The sequence below is a fragment of the Ochotona princeps genome, chromosome 11 (genome assembly GCF_030435755.1).
Source record: "Ochotona princeps isolate mOchPri1 chromosome 11, mOchPri1.hap1, whole genome shotgun sequence".
NCBI lineage: Eukaryota > Metazoa > Chordata > Mammalia > Lagomorpha > Ochotonidae > Ochotona > Ochotona princeps.
Window position 1 is genome coordinate 73,768,537 of NC_080842.1, and position 16,438 is coordinate 73,784,974.

General features: G+C 58.2%; 1 protein-coding gene across 2 annotated transcripts; it reads right to left on the reverse strand.

Moving 5' to 3' along the window:
• Positions 1-338: 338 nt before the first annotated feature.
• Positions 339-16,295, reverse strand: TMEM175 (transmembrane protein 175). 2 transcript variants are annotated; one of them, XM_058670379.1, is made up of 12 exons: positions 16,133-16,295; positions 13,114-13,240; positions 7,424-7,607; positions 7,299-7,337; positions 6,468-6,565; positions 5,543-5,594; positions 5,236-5,271; positions 4,603-4,686; positions 4,307-4,471; positions 1,705-1,783; positions 1,458-1,593; positions 339-1,068 (listed from the first exon to the last, which is right to left on the reverse strand). In XM_058670379.1, exons 3-12 carry the CDS (start codon positions 7,574-7,576, stop codon positions 408-410), a joined length of 1,503 nt encoding a protein of 500 aa, XP_058526362.1. In that variant the 5' UTR covers positions 7,577-7,607; positions 13,114-13,240; positions 16,133-16,295; the 3' UTR covers positions 339-407. The 2 variants fall into 2 exon arrangements, with proteins under 2 accessions (XP_058526362.1, XP_004579462.3); XM_004579405.4 differs by lacking the exon at positions 13,114-13,240 and having other exon boundaries at positions 16,133-16,282.
• Positions 16,296-16,438: the final 143 nt, after the last annotated feature.

Sequence of the window (16,438 nt, forward strand, 5' to 3'; positions counted from 1 at the left end):
TTGTCGTGTACCTGAACAGAACTGATTTATGTCCAGGACCAATACAGTCGGGCCTGGCTGCCTGCAGCATCCTGCCTGGGCCTCTGTCATGCAGTGGGTGGGTGGGGAAGATGTGTGTGGGGTGAGGGCTTGGTTCTGCGTGTATGACGGGGCTGGGTGTCTGGCAGTCCCAGCAGGTACATGCAGGGAGGGCCAGGCAGATTGTGGAGCAGGTGTCCAGCAGCAGTGGCTGTGGCCTCCAGCCGCTGGCTCCCTGAGGTGTACTTCCTGCGGAGGGGGTGGGGAGGGGAGTGTGGGCACACAGATTGCTGGCTCTGCAAACAGGACAGCTCACATGGTTAGGATACACAATGTGGTATTTTCACCGAGAAAACAGCCCAGGTCCCACGGAGCCCCTGTCACAATTCCTAGCAGGGCTCTGGCAGCAGAGGGGAGTGCAGGTTAGGCTCGCCCTGGGGTCGGGCTGGCTGGGCCAGGCCCCGCAGGGTGGTCAGGGTGGCCAGGGTGAGGCGCAGGCCAAGGCGCAGCAGTAGGAAGCCGAGCGGCACGGCGATCTGCGTCAAGTGGAAGATGAAAGTGCTGAAGCGGCTGAGCAGGCAGGTGGCGGCGAAGGCCAGCAGGCTGGAGCAGGGGTACAGGGCCAGCTTGGCCAGCATGAAGGTATGCTCAGGGCCGCCGAAGTGCACGGCCGGCCACAGAGTCTCCACCTGGTGTAGCAGAGCCGCTGTCCAGATGGCCAGCTGGAAGATGCTGGCCAGGAAGATGATGGCACAGCTCACCCGTACACGCTCCAGTTCGTCCCGCGGCTGGCGGGCAAAGGCCGAGGTCTGTTGGTAGGCCAGGGGCAGGCCACCCACAAAGGCTAGTGAGAGGGCGTTGAGCAGCCCCATGGCCCATGTGGCCTTGCGCACGTGCAGGAAGAGCGAGTGATGGGTAAACCACAGCAGGCCCACGGTGGCAAAGGAACCAAAGTAGGCCAGGAAGCGTGGTCCACGCGCGCCCAGGGCCGCCAGCAGGCTGCCACCGAAGTCTGCCGCCACCGCTTTGGGGTCAGGGATGCTGTCGGCGCTGGGAGGTGGGAGAAGTGTTCAGATGTGGAGCTGCGCAGCCTGTCCGACGGGCTGAGGGGACCACTAAGCAGCAGCCCTGGGCAGCCCAGGATGGAGGCAGTGCAGCCCCTTAGGAGGGGACCCTGGTGCCTCTGGCATCGGGAAAGGACCGAGCGTCTGCTTCTAAATTTTGGAGCTTCAGATGACTGGGCTGAAGGGAATGGTAGGCAGGTACTGGCACCTGAAGGCACCTGGCTGTGGTCAGGGAAGATCAAGATATGCCCAGGGCACGTGTGTGGGCTAGAAGAGCCCTGCAGAGGGGGCAGCCAGGGCACGTGTGTGGCTGGGACAGCCCTGCAGGGGGCAGCCAGGGCACATCCCGCAAAGGTTCCCAAGCAGTGGCCTCACCAGATGTCGAGGATGAGCAGCGTGGCCACAATGGCATAGACGCCATCACTAAAGGCTTCCACTCGCTCCTTGCTGAGCGGCTCCTGCAGGTCCAGGGTAAAAAACTCGACATGGGGAGCTGGGGGTTCCACTCGGCCTGCAAACAAGTGGGGGGGACAGGACTGGTCAGTTGCGAGACCAGCCACTCATGGAGCTGGGGTGGACAGCCAGGGTCCCAACCCAGCCAGAGGAACCAAGGTCCACCTACCTGTGAGCCGGTCCCTGCACCAGCTGGCCACCTTGCTGACATATGGGAGGAAGATGACAGAGGCCATCAGCAGATATGACTGTGGACAGAGCCATGGGTGAGTGGCCAGGGCTGTCTGCAGGGACAGCAGGAGCCCAGCCCAGCCCGTGGAACACACCACCCCTTGGCCACATGGTCCTCACTGAGGGCCACAGTAGTCAGGGAAGCACCTGGGAGTCCCCTGCAGCCTCCTTGGGGGGGATTTGTCATGGGCCGCAGCCAGCACACTCTGGGTGTTTGTCCTCAGAGATGCCTGAGGACTGACCTTACAGGGTGCCAGGCTGCCCACCTGGCCTTGGTCAGACTGTGCCCTGCATGGGGGCAGCACTGCCCTGAACAGCCCCCCAGCCCTTCACCCAGCATCTTGGGCATTGCACATGTCAGGACAGAGCTGGCACTATGGGTAGACATTAGCTGCTGCCACCAGGCTCACGGGGTGTTTCGGCCGGCTAGGCCAGTAATGTGGACATGGCAAAGGATCTGGGATGAGGCACCAACTCAGAGACCAGTGATGGTGGAAGTCTCCCCCCAGCCTCTCTCTGAGGCCTGCTTTTATTGGCTCCTCTCTTGACCTTTCACCTAGTTCTTGTTTACTCTTTCCCCCACACCCTCATTAGCAGAATACTGGATACAGCTGAGTTGGATTAGATCAGGTGCTTTCAGCCCCAAGCCCATTCCCTGTAGCACTCAGTTTAATGAGTGCTAACCAACTCCTTAGCCCACAACAACGGGGTGCTGTCCACCTTGCCTCCTGCCCTCTTGAGCAGGTCTCCCTGGGGCTGTGGTCAGAGGTGCCTGGCAGTCCTCAGCCCTGGCCATGCACATGTTCAGCTTGCTGGGTGAGCCCTGGCATCCAGGACAGGCAGCCTGAGCAGCTTCCCAGCAGCCACCCCTGTACTGTGCCCTCCCAGGTGTTCACTGCAATAACATTCTTTCCCTGTTTAAGATCTATTTTACTCGAAAGGCAGAGTTATAGAGAAAGAGTTTCCATCTGCTGGTTCACTCCCCAAATGGCCACAACAGCTTGAGCTGAGCTGATCCGATCTGAAGTCAGGAGCTTCTTCCGGGTCTCCCGCAGAGGTTCAGGGTCCTCCACTGCTTTCCCAGGCCACAAGCAGGGAGCTGGACGGGAAGTGGGGCAGTGGGACAGGAACCAGTGCTCACATAGGATGCTGGTGCTACAAGTGGCTGCTTAGTCCCCTGCACGGCAGTGCCGGTTCCCAGCATGACATTCTGACATTCTGACATTCTGATGAAAATGAGCTGGAGAGCGCCAGTGCTGCGGCACAGCTGGCATCCTGCTTGGCAGTGTCGGTTCAAGTCCTGGCTCTGCTTCTGATACAGCCTCCTAGTGATGAGTCTGGGAAGGCAGTGGAGGATGGCCCAAGGGCCTGAGAGCCACCAAGACCAGCCTAGGCTGATGGAGCCGTTTGAGGAGGGAACCAACAGATGGAAGACCTTGGTCTTCTCTATCATACAGGAAATCTTTTTTTTTTTAATTTATTTTATTTGAAAGTCAGATATATAGAGAGGAGGAGAGACAGAGAGGAAGATCTTCTGTCTGTTGATTCACTCCATAAGCGGCTGCAACAGCTGGAGTTGCACTGATCTAAAGCCAGGAGCCTCGAGCCTCTTCTGGGTCTCCCATGCGGATGCAGGGTCCCAAGGCTTTGGGCCATCCTCGACTGCTGGATGGGAAGCGGGACTGCCAGGATTAGAACCAACACCCATCTGGGACCCCAGCAACTAGACTACCACGCTGGGCCCAAGTCTTTTGTTTTTTTAATACTTTTTATTGCAAAGGCAGATTTAGAGAGACAGAAAGATGTCCCACTGGTTCATTCACCAAGTGGCCACAACAGCTAGAGCTGAGCTGCTCTGAAGCCAGGAGACTCTCCCCGAGTCTCCCACATGGGAGCAACATCCCAAGACTTTGGACCATCCTACGCTGCTTTCCCAGAATGGGAAGTAGAGCGGTGCCCATACGGGATCCCGACAGATGCAAGGAAATGATTTAGCCACTAGGTTATGATACCAGGTGCTGAACCAGCAAAGCTTTCAGAAAGGAACTGCTGGGGGCCAGTGTTGCGCGTTAAGCCACTACCTGCGGTGCCAGCATCCGATAAGAGCACTAGTTCGAGTCCTGGCTGCTTCATTCATGATCCAGCTTCTAGGAAAGCAGCAGCAAGACTCATGTCCTTGGGCACTGCACCCTAGTAGCCACTTGGGGAGTGGAAGATCCGTCTCCTCTGTGTAAATCTGCCTTTCCTCTCTATATACACATACATATGTGGTAAATACATGTAAGATATGTAATAAATAAAAAGCTGTCAGCCTCAGGAGGTCATGTGATGTGGGCAGCACTCTGGGACTCGCAGCTGAGCTGCCCCCACCAGGCCCCCACATGGTCCCCCACCTGTAGCCAGGCCCTTCCTGTTTCTTGGTGGAAGAGGCGACATGCTTCTGGAACCTTCCCTGTCTGCTCCTCACACCCCTCCACTGACACATGGTGCTTCCTGTCTTGGAGCAGTCTCCTCTGCTGCCTCACTGTGCCAACACTCACCATGGGAAAGAAGCAGAGGGAGAAGAGCGCTGCGGCAGCGCAGAGCACTGGGCCGCGCAGGACGATGTGCAGGACCTGCCGGCGGCATAGTGCCCGGTGGGCAGAGCAGCGGATCCGCGGGCTCAGCAGGTGCGGGAAGTGGAAGGCATAGGCCACGATCAGTGCCTGTGGGAGAGGCAGGAGGCACAGGAGAGCTGGCACCCCAGAAGGCTGGGCAGGGGAGGGGACAGGATCCCTACTGTGGTCCCACATCCCTGCCCCAGGGTCCACACGCACACACTCCAGTACGCACCTACCTGCACGACACCGATGGTGATCACACAGACACAGAACAGGAAGATGCCCAGGGCCACATCTGGGAAGGTCACCATCAGGGAGAACTGTCCAGGAGAGCCCAGAGCCAAGGAGTCAGAGTGTTCAGCCCCAGGGAAGCCCTGTGAGGCCCCTCATGTCCCCAGGTGCATGTAAACTCCAGTGGGAGCAGCCGCCACGTGGGGCGTGGGAGCAGCCACCATGTGGGGTGTGTGAGCTGCCACGTGGGGCGTGGGAGCAGCCACCATGTGGGGTGTGTGAGCAGCCACGTGGGGCGTGGGAGCAGCCACATGGGGCATGGGAACAGCCACGTGGGGCGTGGGAACAGCCACGTGGGGCGTGGGAGCAGCTACCACGTGGGGAGTGGGAACAGCCATGTGGGGCATGGGAGCAGCCACCATGTGGGGTGTGGGAGCAGCCACCACGTGGGGTGTGGAAGCAGCCACCATGTGGGGTGTGGGAGCAGAGACCATGTAAGGTGTGGGAGCAACCACCACGTGAGGCGTGAGGCGTGGGAGCAGCCACCATGTGGGGCGTGGGAGCAGCCACCACGTGGGGTGTGGGAGCAGCCAGGCCTGAATCCAGGCTGGGGGGTGTGGGCGTAGGCTGACACTCACTGTGTATGGCAGTAAGGTGATGGTCATCATGCAGACCTAGTGGGGCAGAGAGGGCCATGGTCAGTCACGGTCAGTCACGGTCAGTCACGGTCAGTCATGGTCAGTCACGGTCAATCACGGTCAGTCATGGTCAGCACAAGGTTAGCACTCAGCTTGGGAAAAGGCAGCTGCGGGCCCCTCCAGGATAGCCTTTAGGGAGGTGGGCTGCTGGGGTCAGGGTCTGTCCAGGAGTCTGGCCCTCCTGCCGTGGGTCTAACTGGACCTCCCCCACATGGTCACATCACAGACCGCAGCCAGCAGCACTTACCAGGTTGAGCAGGGCGAGCGTGTCGTCTATGTTCCCCACGACCTGGAACAATCTGACAGCAAGGGGAGAGCAGGCTGTCAGCCCTGCTGCAGGGAACGAGGCTCCTGAGCCAGCCCCCATGTCTGCTGGCAGGAACTGCACAGCTGGGCTGCAGGTGCCTCCACTGGCTGTGGGAGCTGCCCAGATGCGGGGCCCAGGCTGGACCCCGGACACACTCAGGCTTGCTGAATGGTCCCTGTGGGAGACAGAGCCCTCACCATGTCCCTGGCCAAAGCCCACTGCCTCCACCTTCTCAGGACTGCACACCCTGGGGGCCTGGACACAGGCGGCCCTAGGTCCCATTCCCAGCAGGAGTCTGACCCACAACAGAGAGCCCAGGGCTGCCCCGGCCCTGGCTGACCAACTGGGAGCTCTGCACCCAGCCCCAGGGATGGGAGTGGGGGTGGGAGCAGGGAGGGTAAGAGTTGTCCCAGGCATGGGGACAGCAGGCCTGCTGTGAAGTCACATGCAGGTGAGAAGTCCCAAGGGGACTCCCTGAAGGAGGAGCGACTAGGAGGCCATGCCAACATGCTGACACGACACACATGTCCCCAGCCCCTGCACTGGCATCTGCGGAGCAGTGGGAGGCCATACCGATATGACACCAACCCCTGCACAGAGTGGAGGAGCCTTACAGGGAGTGACGCACTCAGAAGTGGCCTTCGACACGCTCTGGACAGGACCTGGAGAGCAGCCCTGGGTCTGATTCCCCGTCTGTCGACGCCAGAGCAGCTGACATGCAGACTGCCCCCCACCCTGCCACTGCTCAGCTGAGCAGGTGTGGCAGGCGCTCCCCGCCCTGTGCTGGGGTGGGGTCACAGTGTGTGTCGTGGGGCAGCCCAGGACACCAAGACCATAGACCAGTCCTGGGGAGGGCCAACTCTACCTTGTGTGCGCCACCCAGGCCCCAGTCACGATGAGAAATGTCATCAGGTAGACAGCAATCCTGGTGGCCAGCAGCCTCTGCATGCTCCTGTCAAACTCCTAGGGTCAAACGGCAAGAACCTCAGAGGGTGCCCACCTGTCAAGGAGGCAGCATGCAGGTGGGGGAGGACCCCAGGAGCTCAGCACCCCGCCTCTCCTGAGCACCTCAGGCCTGACCTGCTCCTTGGCTCTACCCAGCCACACAGAGTCTAAATATTACTGGGGAAACAGGAGCTTCCTTAGCAACTGGCTCGGGGCACGGCAGTGGGCACTGCAGGCCACCATGAGAGGGCCCAGGGGTAGGTGCCAGGTCTGCCGAGGGTCCCTCTTGGGTAGGTATAAGTCTGCTCAGAGTCCCTCCTACAGCTGCACCATCTCCGAGGTCAGCAGGTCCCCTCTAGGCCCTAGCATGCGGCTGGAACAGAGGTGATGTGGAGAGCTCCCACCCTGAGGATAGTGCTGCAGCCTTCCACTTCACAGGCAACTCACGATGCAGAGACGGGACTGTGGGCCGTCTGCCAAGTCAGCAGTTGGTTCTTGGGACATGCTATCCACTGTGGCTTGTCTGGGTGCTCTCAGTGCTTTAGGAAACAGGGAGCTTGGCCGGTGGGGCCCGCTCCATGCTCTGGAGGCGGTATCATTGCCCGTGGGCACAGGGAAGGCCTGCTGGCACGGTCAGGCCATTCTCACACAGCTCCTCTGTGTCCACCAACGGGGCCTCCTTCCCTGTGACTTCCGGCCTGTGCGGCCACCCAGGAGCGGCTGCCCACCCTCAGACCCGCTGCCCCGTTACCTGTTCCGGCGAGATCTCTGTGTGAGTCACGGGCAGGATCTGAAGAGACAGGAAAAGGATACACTCCCAGGGTTGGGCACCCAGGCCGCCCGAGGACAAGACCCAAGAGATGGCATGAAACTGACCATGACGGTGGCGATGATGGATAGCAGTGCGTCGCTGAAGCCAAGCATGCGGTGGGAGCTCTGGGTCCCCTCCACGGCGTCCTCATCCCTCCTGCCAGGGATCGAGTCCCCCTGGACACAGGGCTCTGGCTCTGAGGTTGCAGGCCCCGACATGGTGGGGCTAACGCTCGGTGCCCACAAAAACCTGGAGGAAGCACGGCTCTGAGGAGGCTGGTGGCTGGCAGCAGGGACAGGAGGATGGATGCCGCCCTGGCAGGCACTGGCCCCTCCGCCATCCCCTCCCATGCAGGGAGAGGGCAGCAGCAGCCACCACTACTGGCCTGGACAGCGTTGAGTTCGGGTCTGGGAAGGGACATATCTGTGCCTGCATCATCCGAGGGAGCCGGGGTGCTGAGCAGACGTGTCACCAGACAGGGCCAGAGGTCTCTGACCCCAGCGGCCAACCAGGGTCCTAAATGTGGATCTACCCAGGGGCACCCCTCACGGGCTTCGTGAGGGTTATGTGAGCACCCTGACCTTGGGCAACCAGCTGGCAACAGGGCCACGGGGCACCCTACCTGAGGCTGCGGTTCTGCACAACAGCTCCTTGGATGCTAGAGATGGGGCCTGGGGGATGAGGGGTGGCCACCAGGCCTGGGGACAAGACTGAAGGTGGGGTGCTGTGGGGCTTCCTGAGGGAGCCTACATGACACCCACATTATGAGTGCCTGAGAGCTGCACTGGCCCAAGGAGTGGTCGGTGACACCAGGTACCAGGCAGGGGTCTTGCACATGCTGGTGTGGCTGGTGGGGTGAGGGAGGGCAGCACGGGAGAACAGGCCCACGTTACAGGGCAGCTAGTGGCTCCCCAAGATTGGAGGGAGGCAAAGCTGAGCAGCCGGGGCCCATTCAGTGAGGAGGCTGCAGCTGTAGGCAGGGGTCAGGGGCAACAACAGGTTTGCTGGGGACTTGTTTCCTGGGACACAAGAACCCCAGGTTGCCCCAGGGGAGGCAGCTGGGCGACGAGGACAGGCAGGAAAGAGGCTGCCCTGGTGATGGGCTGCCTGAGACGGCCCGCCACGGGCAGAAGCAGAGCCACGGGGAGCCAGGGGCCTTTAAAGGCAAGGTGCTGGGGACACCTCTGCAGCAAGAGGGCCTGAGGGAGGAGGATTAACAAGAGTGTGCCACATGTGTGTGCTCAAGAGAAAGTGCTGCCCAGGCAAGAGTGAGGTGGGCGGGACGGAGGGCACAGCGGCAGGGAGATGCTAGGTGTGTTCAGAGAAGCTGAGCGTCAGTTCTTCCTGAGACAAGGCACATATGCTGTGCACAGTGGGTAAAGCTGCCACCTGACATCTCATATGGACACCTGTTTGTGTCCTGGCTGCTCCACTTCCCATTTAGCTCCCTGCTTGTGGCCTGGGAAAACACTGGAGGATGGCCCAATGCCTTGGGACCCTGCACCCGTGTGGGAGACCTGGAAGAGGCTCCTGGCTCTTGGCTTCATATCAGCTTAGCTCTGGCTGTTGCAGCCATTTGGGGAGTGAATCAGCAGACAATCTTCCCTTGTCTCTCCTCCTCTCTGTATATCTGACTTTCCAATTAAAAATATATATATAAATCTTTTTTTAAAAGGATTCATTTATTTGAAAATCAGAATCATCTACTAGTTCACTTCCCAGAGAGCTGCACTAGCCAGAAACGTCCACCTAGGCAGGGCTGAACAAATACATGACAGCAAGCTCCAAGTACACTCAGGAAAATGCAAGTTAATACGAGAAGCTGGCCAGAAGGGTCAGAGCTGAGCCAGGCTTGGCAGCTGTGGGAGCTGCAGGTGTACCGCCAGGTAAAGTCGCAGGGCATATACACAGGTCTGCTCGAAATGAAGCTAGAGGTGACAACAAGGATAGAAACAAAAACGCTAACTGACCGGTAATGAGAGGTGGGAAGCAGGAAAAAGTCACACATGGCAGTACACTCACACAGTACACACGCAGTGCACAACACACACACACAGTACACACGCAGTGCACAACACACACACACAGTACACACGCAGTGCACAACACACACAGTACACACGCAGTGCACAACACACAGTACACACGCAGTGCACAACACACACACAGTACACACGCAGTGCACAACACACACACACAGCACACACGCAGTGCACAACACACACACAGCACACACGCAGTGCACAACACACACAGTACACACGCAGTGCACAACACACACACAGTACACACGCAGTGCACAACACACACACACAGTACACACGCAGTGCACAACACACACACAGTACACACGCAGTGCACAACACACACACACAGTACACACGCAGTGCACAACACACACACACACAGTACACACGCAGTGCACAACACACACAGTACACACGCAGTGCACAATACACCCACACAGTACACACGCAGTGCACAACACACACACACACAGTACACACGCAGTGCACAACACACACACACACAGTACACACGCAGTGCACAACACACACACAGTACACACGCAGTGCACAACACACAGTACACACGCAGTGCACAACACACACACAGTACACACGCAGTGCACAACACACACACACAGTACACACGCAGTGCACAACACACACACACAGTACACACGCAGTGCACAACACACACAGTACACACGCAGTGCACAATACACCCACACAGTACACACGCAGTGCACAACACACACACACACAGTACACACGCAGTGCACAACACACACACACACAGTACACACGCAGTGCACAACACACACACAGTACACACGCAGTGCACAACACACACACAGTACACACGCAGTGCACAACACACACACACACAGTACACACGCAGTGCACAACACACACACACAGTACACACGCAGTGCACAACACACACACAGTACACACGCAGTGCACAACACACACACAGTACACACGCAGTGCACAACACACAGTACACACGCAGTGCACACACAGCGTACACACAGTATACACACATAGTAAATACACAGTGCCTACACACAGTGCACACAACACACAGTGAGTGCACAGAGTGCCCCCCAGTGTGCAACCCCCATACACAAGGCCCCCCCAAACAGTGTGCACACACAATGCCCCCACACTGAACACATACACAAGGCTCCCACCACACAGTGCACACACACAGTGCCCCCCCCACTGTATATACACAAGCCCGACACACAGTGCCCCCCACATTCCACACCACCCCCACACAGTGCATACAGAGTGCCCACACACAGTGTCCCCCCACATTGCACGTGCACAAGTCCCTACACAGTGCCCTCTGACACGCTACACACCCCCCCACACACAGTGCCCCCACACGCAGTGCCCACACACACATGCATGGTGTGTGGAGGACACTGAGATAGGCAGGTTGCTCACTCCACGTCCACCTTTGAAGCTTTGCTCATAGAAAACTGCCGGTTATGCCAAGTTGTTAAAGGCAGGCAAGTGAGGGACCACAGCTACAAAGACACAGCAGCCCTTTCTGCGCCCTGAGGCACTTCTGGCTTGTGCCCGGGGCACTGTGGCCCAGGGACCCTTGAGCTCAGACCTCTCTGGGGTGAGCAGGGCAGCTCTGTTCACTGCCGGGTGGCCCTTCCCCAGTCCCCACCTGGAACCCTCTGTATTGTGTGCAGTCTGGGCAGCCATGGACAAAGACTGACGTGTTCACACACACGCCTGCGTACACGGCTTCTCACGTGAACACCACCGGGGCAGCTTCTGAAATCCAGTCGGCGGGAGCCATCAGCCACTCCCCAGCATCCCTGGCCCTGGCTAGGCGCACGTTAACAGTTAACCACCAGTGTTACTTTATGATCCTGAGGGTATGCAGTGGTTTCTCATGGTGGTTTAACAGCCACTGCCCTGGAGACCAGTCACGTGTCCTTCACATGGCTACTGGCCCTGTGGGCACCTTCCCAAGTGTCTGCTCTAATCCTCCCACTCTCGACTGGGCTGCAGGGAAGAGGGAGAGAGAGAAAAAGAAAGAGGGGAGGAGAGAAAGAGAGAGAGGAGAGCAAAGGGATGGGGAGGGAGACAGGGAAGAAAACTCATATGCTGAGGTGGGAGACAAAGGAGACCAACAAGGACAAACTCAGACACAGGACGCCTGCCTCCTCAGGTACTGGCCATAGGGCAGGACACCTGCCTCCCCAGGTACTGGCCACGGGACAGGACACCTGCCTCCCCAGGTACTGGACGGCCATAGGGCAGGACACCTGCCTCCCCAGGTACTGGCCACAGGACAGGACACCTGCCTCCCCAGGTACTGGCCATAGGGCAGGACACCTGCCTCCCCAGGCACCGGCCGACCACAGGACAGGACACCTGCCTCCCCAGGTACTGGACGGCCACAGGACAGGACACCTGCCTCCCCAAGTACTGGCCGACCACAGGACAGGACGCCTGCCTCCCCAGGTACTGGACGGCCACAGGGTAGGACACCTGCCTCCCCAGGCACCGGCCGACCACAGGACAGGACACCTGCCTCCCCAGGTACTGGACAGCCACAGGGCAGGACGCCTGCCTCCCCAAGTACTGGCCGACCACAGGGCAGGACACCTGCCTCCCCAGGTACTGGCCATGGAACAGATGTTTGCTGAACAGTTTCTGTAATAATTTTTGTGCAGATTTTTCAATTGAAACCTATTTTAGAAATCAATAAATCCAGAACACAGATGAAAAAATCCTCAATAAAATGTTAACAAATGGAGTTTAGTACAGATGAAAAGGATCGTAAACCAAAGGCATTCAGGGCCTTACTCCAAAGATGCAAGGTTGGCCTAAAACCTGAAGATCAACAACTCTAAGAAGCACAGCAAGCCAAGTCACCATGAAGGGCACATGGGGAAACCCCACATCCTGGGAATGGACCAGGAGGTCTCTCCTGTCGACGGTAGGGGTCAGACTCCGGGCTCAGAGCAGCACGAGCCCCGCCAGCTCCCAGCAAGCCCTGCGCTGGAGGGGCAAACAACACAACACAGGGCAAAAAGGAATGGCAGCAGCAGAACCAACTGGAGAAGAGGATGTGGCCTGTCCAGAGAAAACCTGAGCAAGCCACACAGACAAAACTCACCCCAAGTCTGATGAGCCTCAGGAAACAAACAGTGACTGACCTGGGTGGGGCTTAGGGAATGATTCCACTAGGACAGTGTCAGACAGCCTGAGGGCAGGCCTGACCACAGGGTCCGTGGTGGGGACAGCGCTAAAGCTGACCCCCAGGGTCCCGGGGCTCCTGTGGCAACTCCACAGCCTTCTGTGTTGGACACCAGGTAACCTGACCCCGAAGGGATCCCAGAACAGCTGAAGGATCTGGGAGGACAGACCTGGAGGACCCGCAGGCCTACCCTACAGCCGCATCAGAATGACGCTCAGTGGACACAGCTGAGAAACTAGCCCCACGCTTGTGGCCAAGAACCTGAGCAGAGCAGGGACTACAATGGGTACGGAGGCCTGCATACACAGGCCTCCACGTGCAGAGGCTCAGGACCAAGGCTAGATCTCACTTCAAGACGACGGCCTTGAGGTTGCCAAGGAAGTTGCAGACATGACGACACAAGCACAAACAGGTCAAAACGCATGTAAAACGACGTGCCCAACACGGAGAGCTTCCAAATAATGCAAACCTATGGTTCAAGCGGCTCCCAAACAGCCGACAGCAAAGATGCTGGACTCACCTGTATGGTTAGCAGCTGGCATCCAGGGCCAGACGTGGCTCCCACAGTTCACCGGTGTGGAAACATGTGAACCCCGGGCTGTGGCGGGGACTGCGTTGACACCACAGGACACACGCACTCCAGATGGCTGTGACACAAAACCAACAGCGAGTGTCAAGGAGGCAACACTCCATTTCCAGATAAAACACACTTTCCGAAGTGTTACAGCCGGACCTGGCCCAGTGCTATAGCCTAGTGGCTAAATCCTTATTGTGCATATGCCCAGATCCCATATGGGTGCCAGTTCATATCCTGGCTGCCCCACTTCCCATCCTGCCTGTGGCCTGCCTGTGGCCTGGGAAAGCAGTGGAGGACGGCCCAAAGCCTTGGGACCCTGCACCCACGTGGGAGACCTGGAAGCCCCTGGCTCCTGGCTTTAGACTGACACAGCTTTGGCCATTGTGGTCACTTCGTGAGTGAATCAGCAGACAGATATTCCTCTCTGTCTCTCCTCCTCTGTATGTCTGAGTTTCCAATAAAAAAAATAAATTTTTTTTTTGAAGTGGCTTGACCGTAAGCGTGTAGAGTAATTTCTGGACTCTGCCTATTTGGCTATCATCACAGGCTTTCGCCCTGAGCGCCGACGTGAGGTAATGTCAGTCACACGAGTCTCTGTTCAGGTTTGCTCCTCTGCATCCTCCCCATGAGGCGGGAGCTAGATGCCATCATGTAGGACCTGCAAACAGAGCTGGTGTCCTTGTGTGGATACCAACTACTGCAGCTGCACACACCCCTCAGCAGATCCCCGTGGTGCGGGCCTCTAGGGATCTTCCCTGCGGATCTCTTACTTCCTGGCTCTACTGCACATGATACTGTTTCAAACATCTGTTTCTAGTGTTCAGGTATAGGACCAACCTCCCATATTCATCTGTACCCAGCTTAACTCTTCACCTGGCAGTGCTCTCCAACCTGAAGCTTTGACATCAACATAGGCCCTTTTATCGTGAGCAACTTCGCCCCGCCCTCCCGGCAAGCATACATTCTTGCTGCCACAATGGTCCCTAGAGAACAGGTCAGAATGTGCACATACCACAGGGCTCAGGACGAACTCCCCACCCCAGGAATATCAGCCGGGAACTCCTATCGCAAGATGCCAGCAGTGCCAGGGCGGATGATCAGGCTGTCTGCATGTAAAGCCTCACTCCTCTACGACACGGCTGTTTTTCACTTCTTCTGGCTACAGGTTCAAGCACGAGGCCTGACAGAAGTGGTGAGGTGACCTAGTTACAGCCAGTGTGGGTAAGCTGCAGGCTTTCCACATAAAGGAAGCTTGGTTTGATGAGATCTTTTAAACCAAGAAGGGATGGTGCATTTTGCCAAATGCTTTTTCTGTACCTATAGGGCAATTTTCTTTTAATTTTTAGTAGTGTGAATTAGTGATCAATTTCTAATATGGAGCCACTTGGAGCTCCTGTCCTCAACTCCAGTTGGCTGTGTACCCATGGCCTCAGAGCCCCTTCACCATGGCTAATAGTTAATGACTGTGGTTTGGACGTCCAGGAACCCAGGCTGCAGTGTCTGAGCCAGCTCCCAGCAGTCAGCAGCGATGGCACCAGTCCTCAGGCCCCTGCACCCATGTGGGAACCTGGACAGGGCTCCTGGCTCCTGGCTGCAGCATGCCCAGCCCTGTCAACTGGGTTTTGGAGTTGAAACCAGCAGAGAAGAGATTCTAAGAATTTTTTTTTAATGTACAAAAATCACTTTCTATATTTACATTCATGAGACGTAAGCAAGTGTTGACTAAGTAACGTCTGTGCCGAGGCTTGGTTACTGAGATAATGCTGTTCTTTCCTTCAGCTGACCCTAAGAAGTTATGGGAATTGGTAATGTTTCATTAAGTTTTTCATGCAATTTCCAATGAAGTCATCAAGTAAGCCAGGAGTTTTGAGGAAAGAACACACTTATTTTAAAATTTCTTTTCATGGCGTTGAAAGAGGGCGTGACGCAGAGAGATGTTCCATCTGCTGCTTCACTCGCAGGAGCCAGTCCTGCCAGGGTTACGTCTGGGTTCACGCATGGTCCTGTTTGGGTTCTGAGAGGCAGGAGGATGTCGCAAACATCACTTAAGCCTCCTCCTGTGCGTGGCCTCTGCTAAGGACGCTGTTTCCAAGACGACTTGGCATCTTGCACCCAACAGTCTTGATTCTCCCGAGTTCTATTTAATGGGTTACAGAGGGAACCTAATGAATGACGAGGTCTCAGGCGTGGCCTTGGGCAATACTGTGGTTATTAAGGGCCACAGGGATGCAGACTCGCGCTGGGACGAAGTTATCGGAGCTACTGGCTTCCAAAGTGACCCTGTGAAGCCTCCATCTCTACCGGCGCCAGCACCACCGGCCTTAAGCCCACAGCCTGCACACTTATTGCACTTTGTGCTGAACTGGCCACCAGGAGTCCTACAAGACCATCTATCAAACCTCGGCGTGTCCTAGCTCCCCCTTCCCTTTCCTCACAGTCGAAGCAGAAGCCAGCGGGGAATTCGCAGTTTCCGTAAGCCAGGAAATCCTGTGTGAGGCAGCTCATTGCCCTCCGTCCCTCTCCCGACAAGATGACGTTTCTGTGTGCACGGAGAAGGCCTGCCCTTCCTCCATCACTCTCAGCCGCCCACCCACCGCCTTGCTTTCCTGCTCCGGGCATTCTAGCGCAGGGCATGCTCTCAGTCCCACTCGGTCCTCGGCCAAGGCCCCTCTCCGGGCACCGGCTGCAATCCCAGGGCCACTCGCGGGCGAAGCTTCCGTCCCGGAGGCCCTCCAGCGAGGAAGACGAAGTGCGATGGCCTGCACCCCGGAGGGCGCACACGCGTGCCCGCAGCCCCCCGCCGGACGGCTCCCACACCCAGCAGGACGGAGCGCCACGAGCGGCGGCCGCACCCCTTACTGCCCGCCGGCCGCGGCCGTGTCCGCGGAGGGCAACGCCGGGACCCGGTGGGCGGCCCGACACAGCCCTGAGGGGCGGCGGGGCGCTGGCCGGCGTAGACTACCTGGGGGAACCGCCGCCGCCCGCGCTGCTCCACCGCCGCGCCGCCCGCACACCGGTCACCAGCACACCGGTCACCACCACGGTCGCCGCCGCGCGTGCGCCTGCGCGCCGGGCGGAAGATGGGCGCCGGCGGCCCTGCGGCCGCGGTGACCCAGGCGTGTCGCTCCGCGCTGCGTCACGGCGCCGGGCGGAAGATGGGCGCAGGCGTCCCTGCGGCCCTGGCGTGACGCTCCGTGTTGCGTCACGGCGCCGGGCGGAAGATGGCGAGGCTGTCCGCCAGCGGTTGCTGAACTGCGGCCGGACCCGG

Bases quoted from the DNA above. Each gene is read 5' to 3' on its own strand.
- TMEM175 (XM_058670379.1), bottom strand. From the start codon at position 7,576: ATGTCGGGGCCTGCAACCTCAGAGCCAGAGCCCTGTGTCCAGGGGGAC. The intron at 7,338-7,423 runs GTCAGTTTCATG...CTGTCTCTTCAG, and splicing joins CCATCATCGCCACCGTCATG to ATCCTGCCCGTGACTCACAC. The intron at 4,472-4,602 runs GTAGGTGCGTAC...CCTCTCCCACAG, and splicing joins TCACCATCGGTGTCGTGCAG to GCACTGATCGTGGCCTATGC.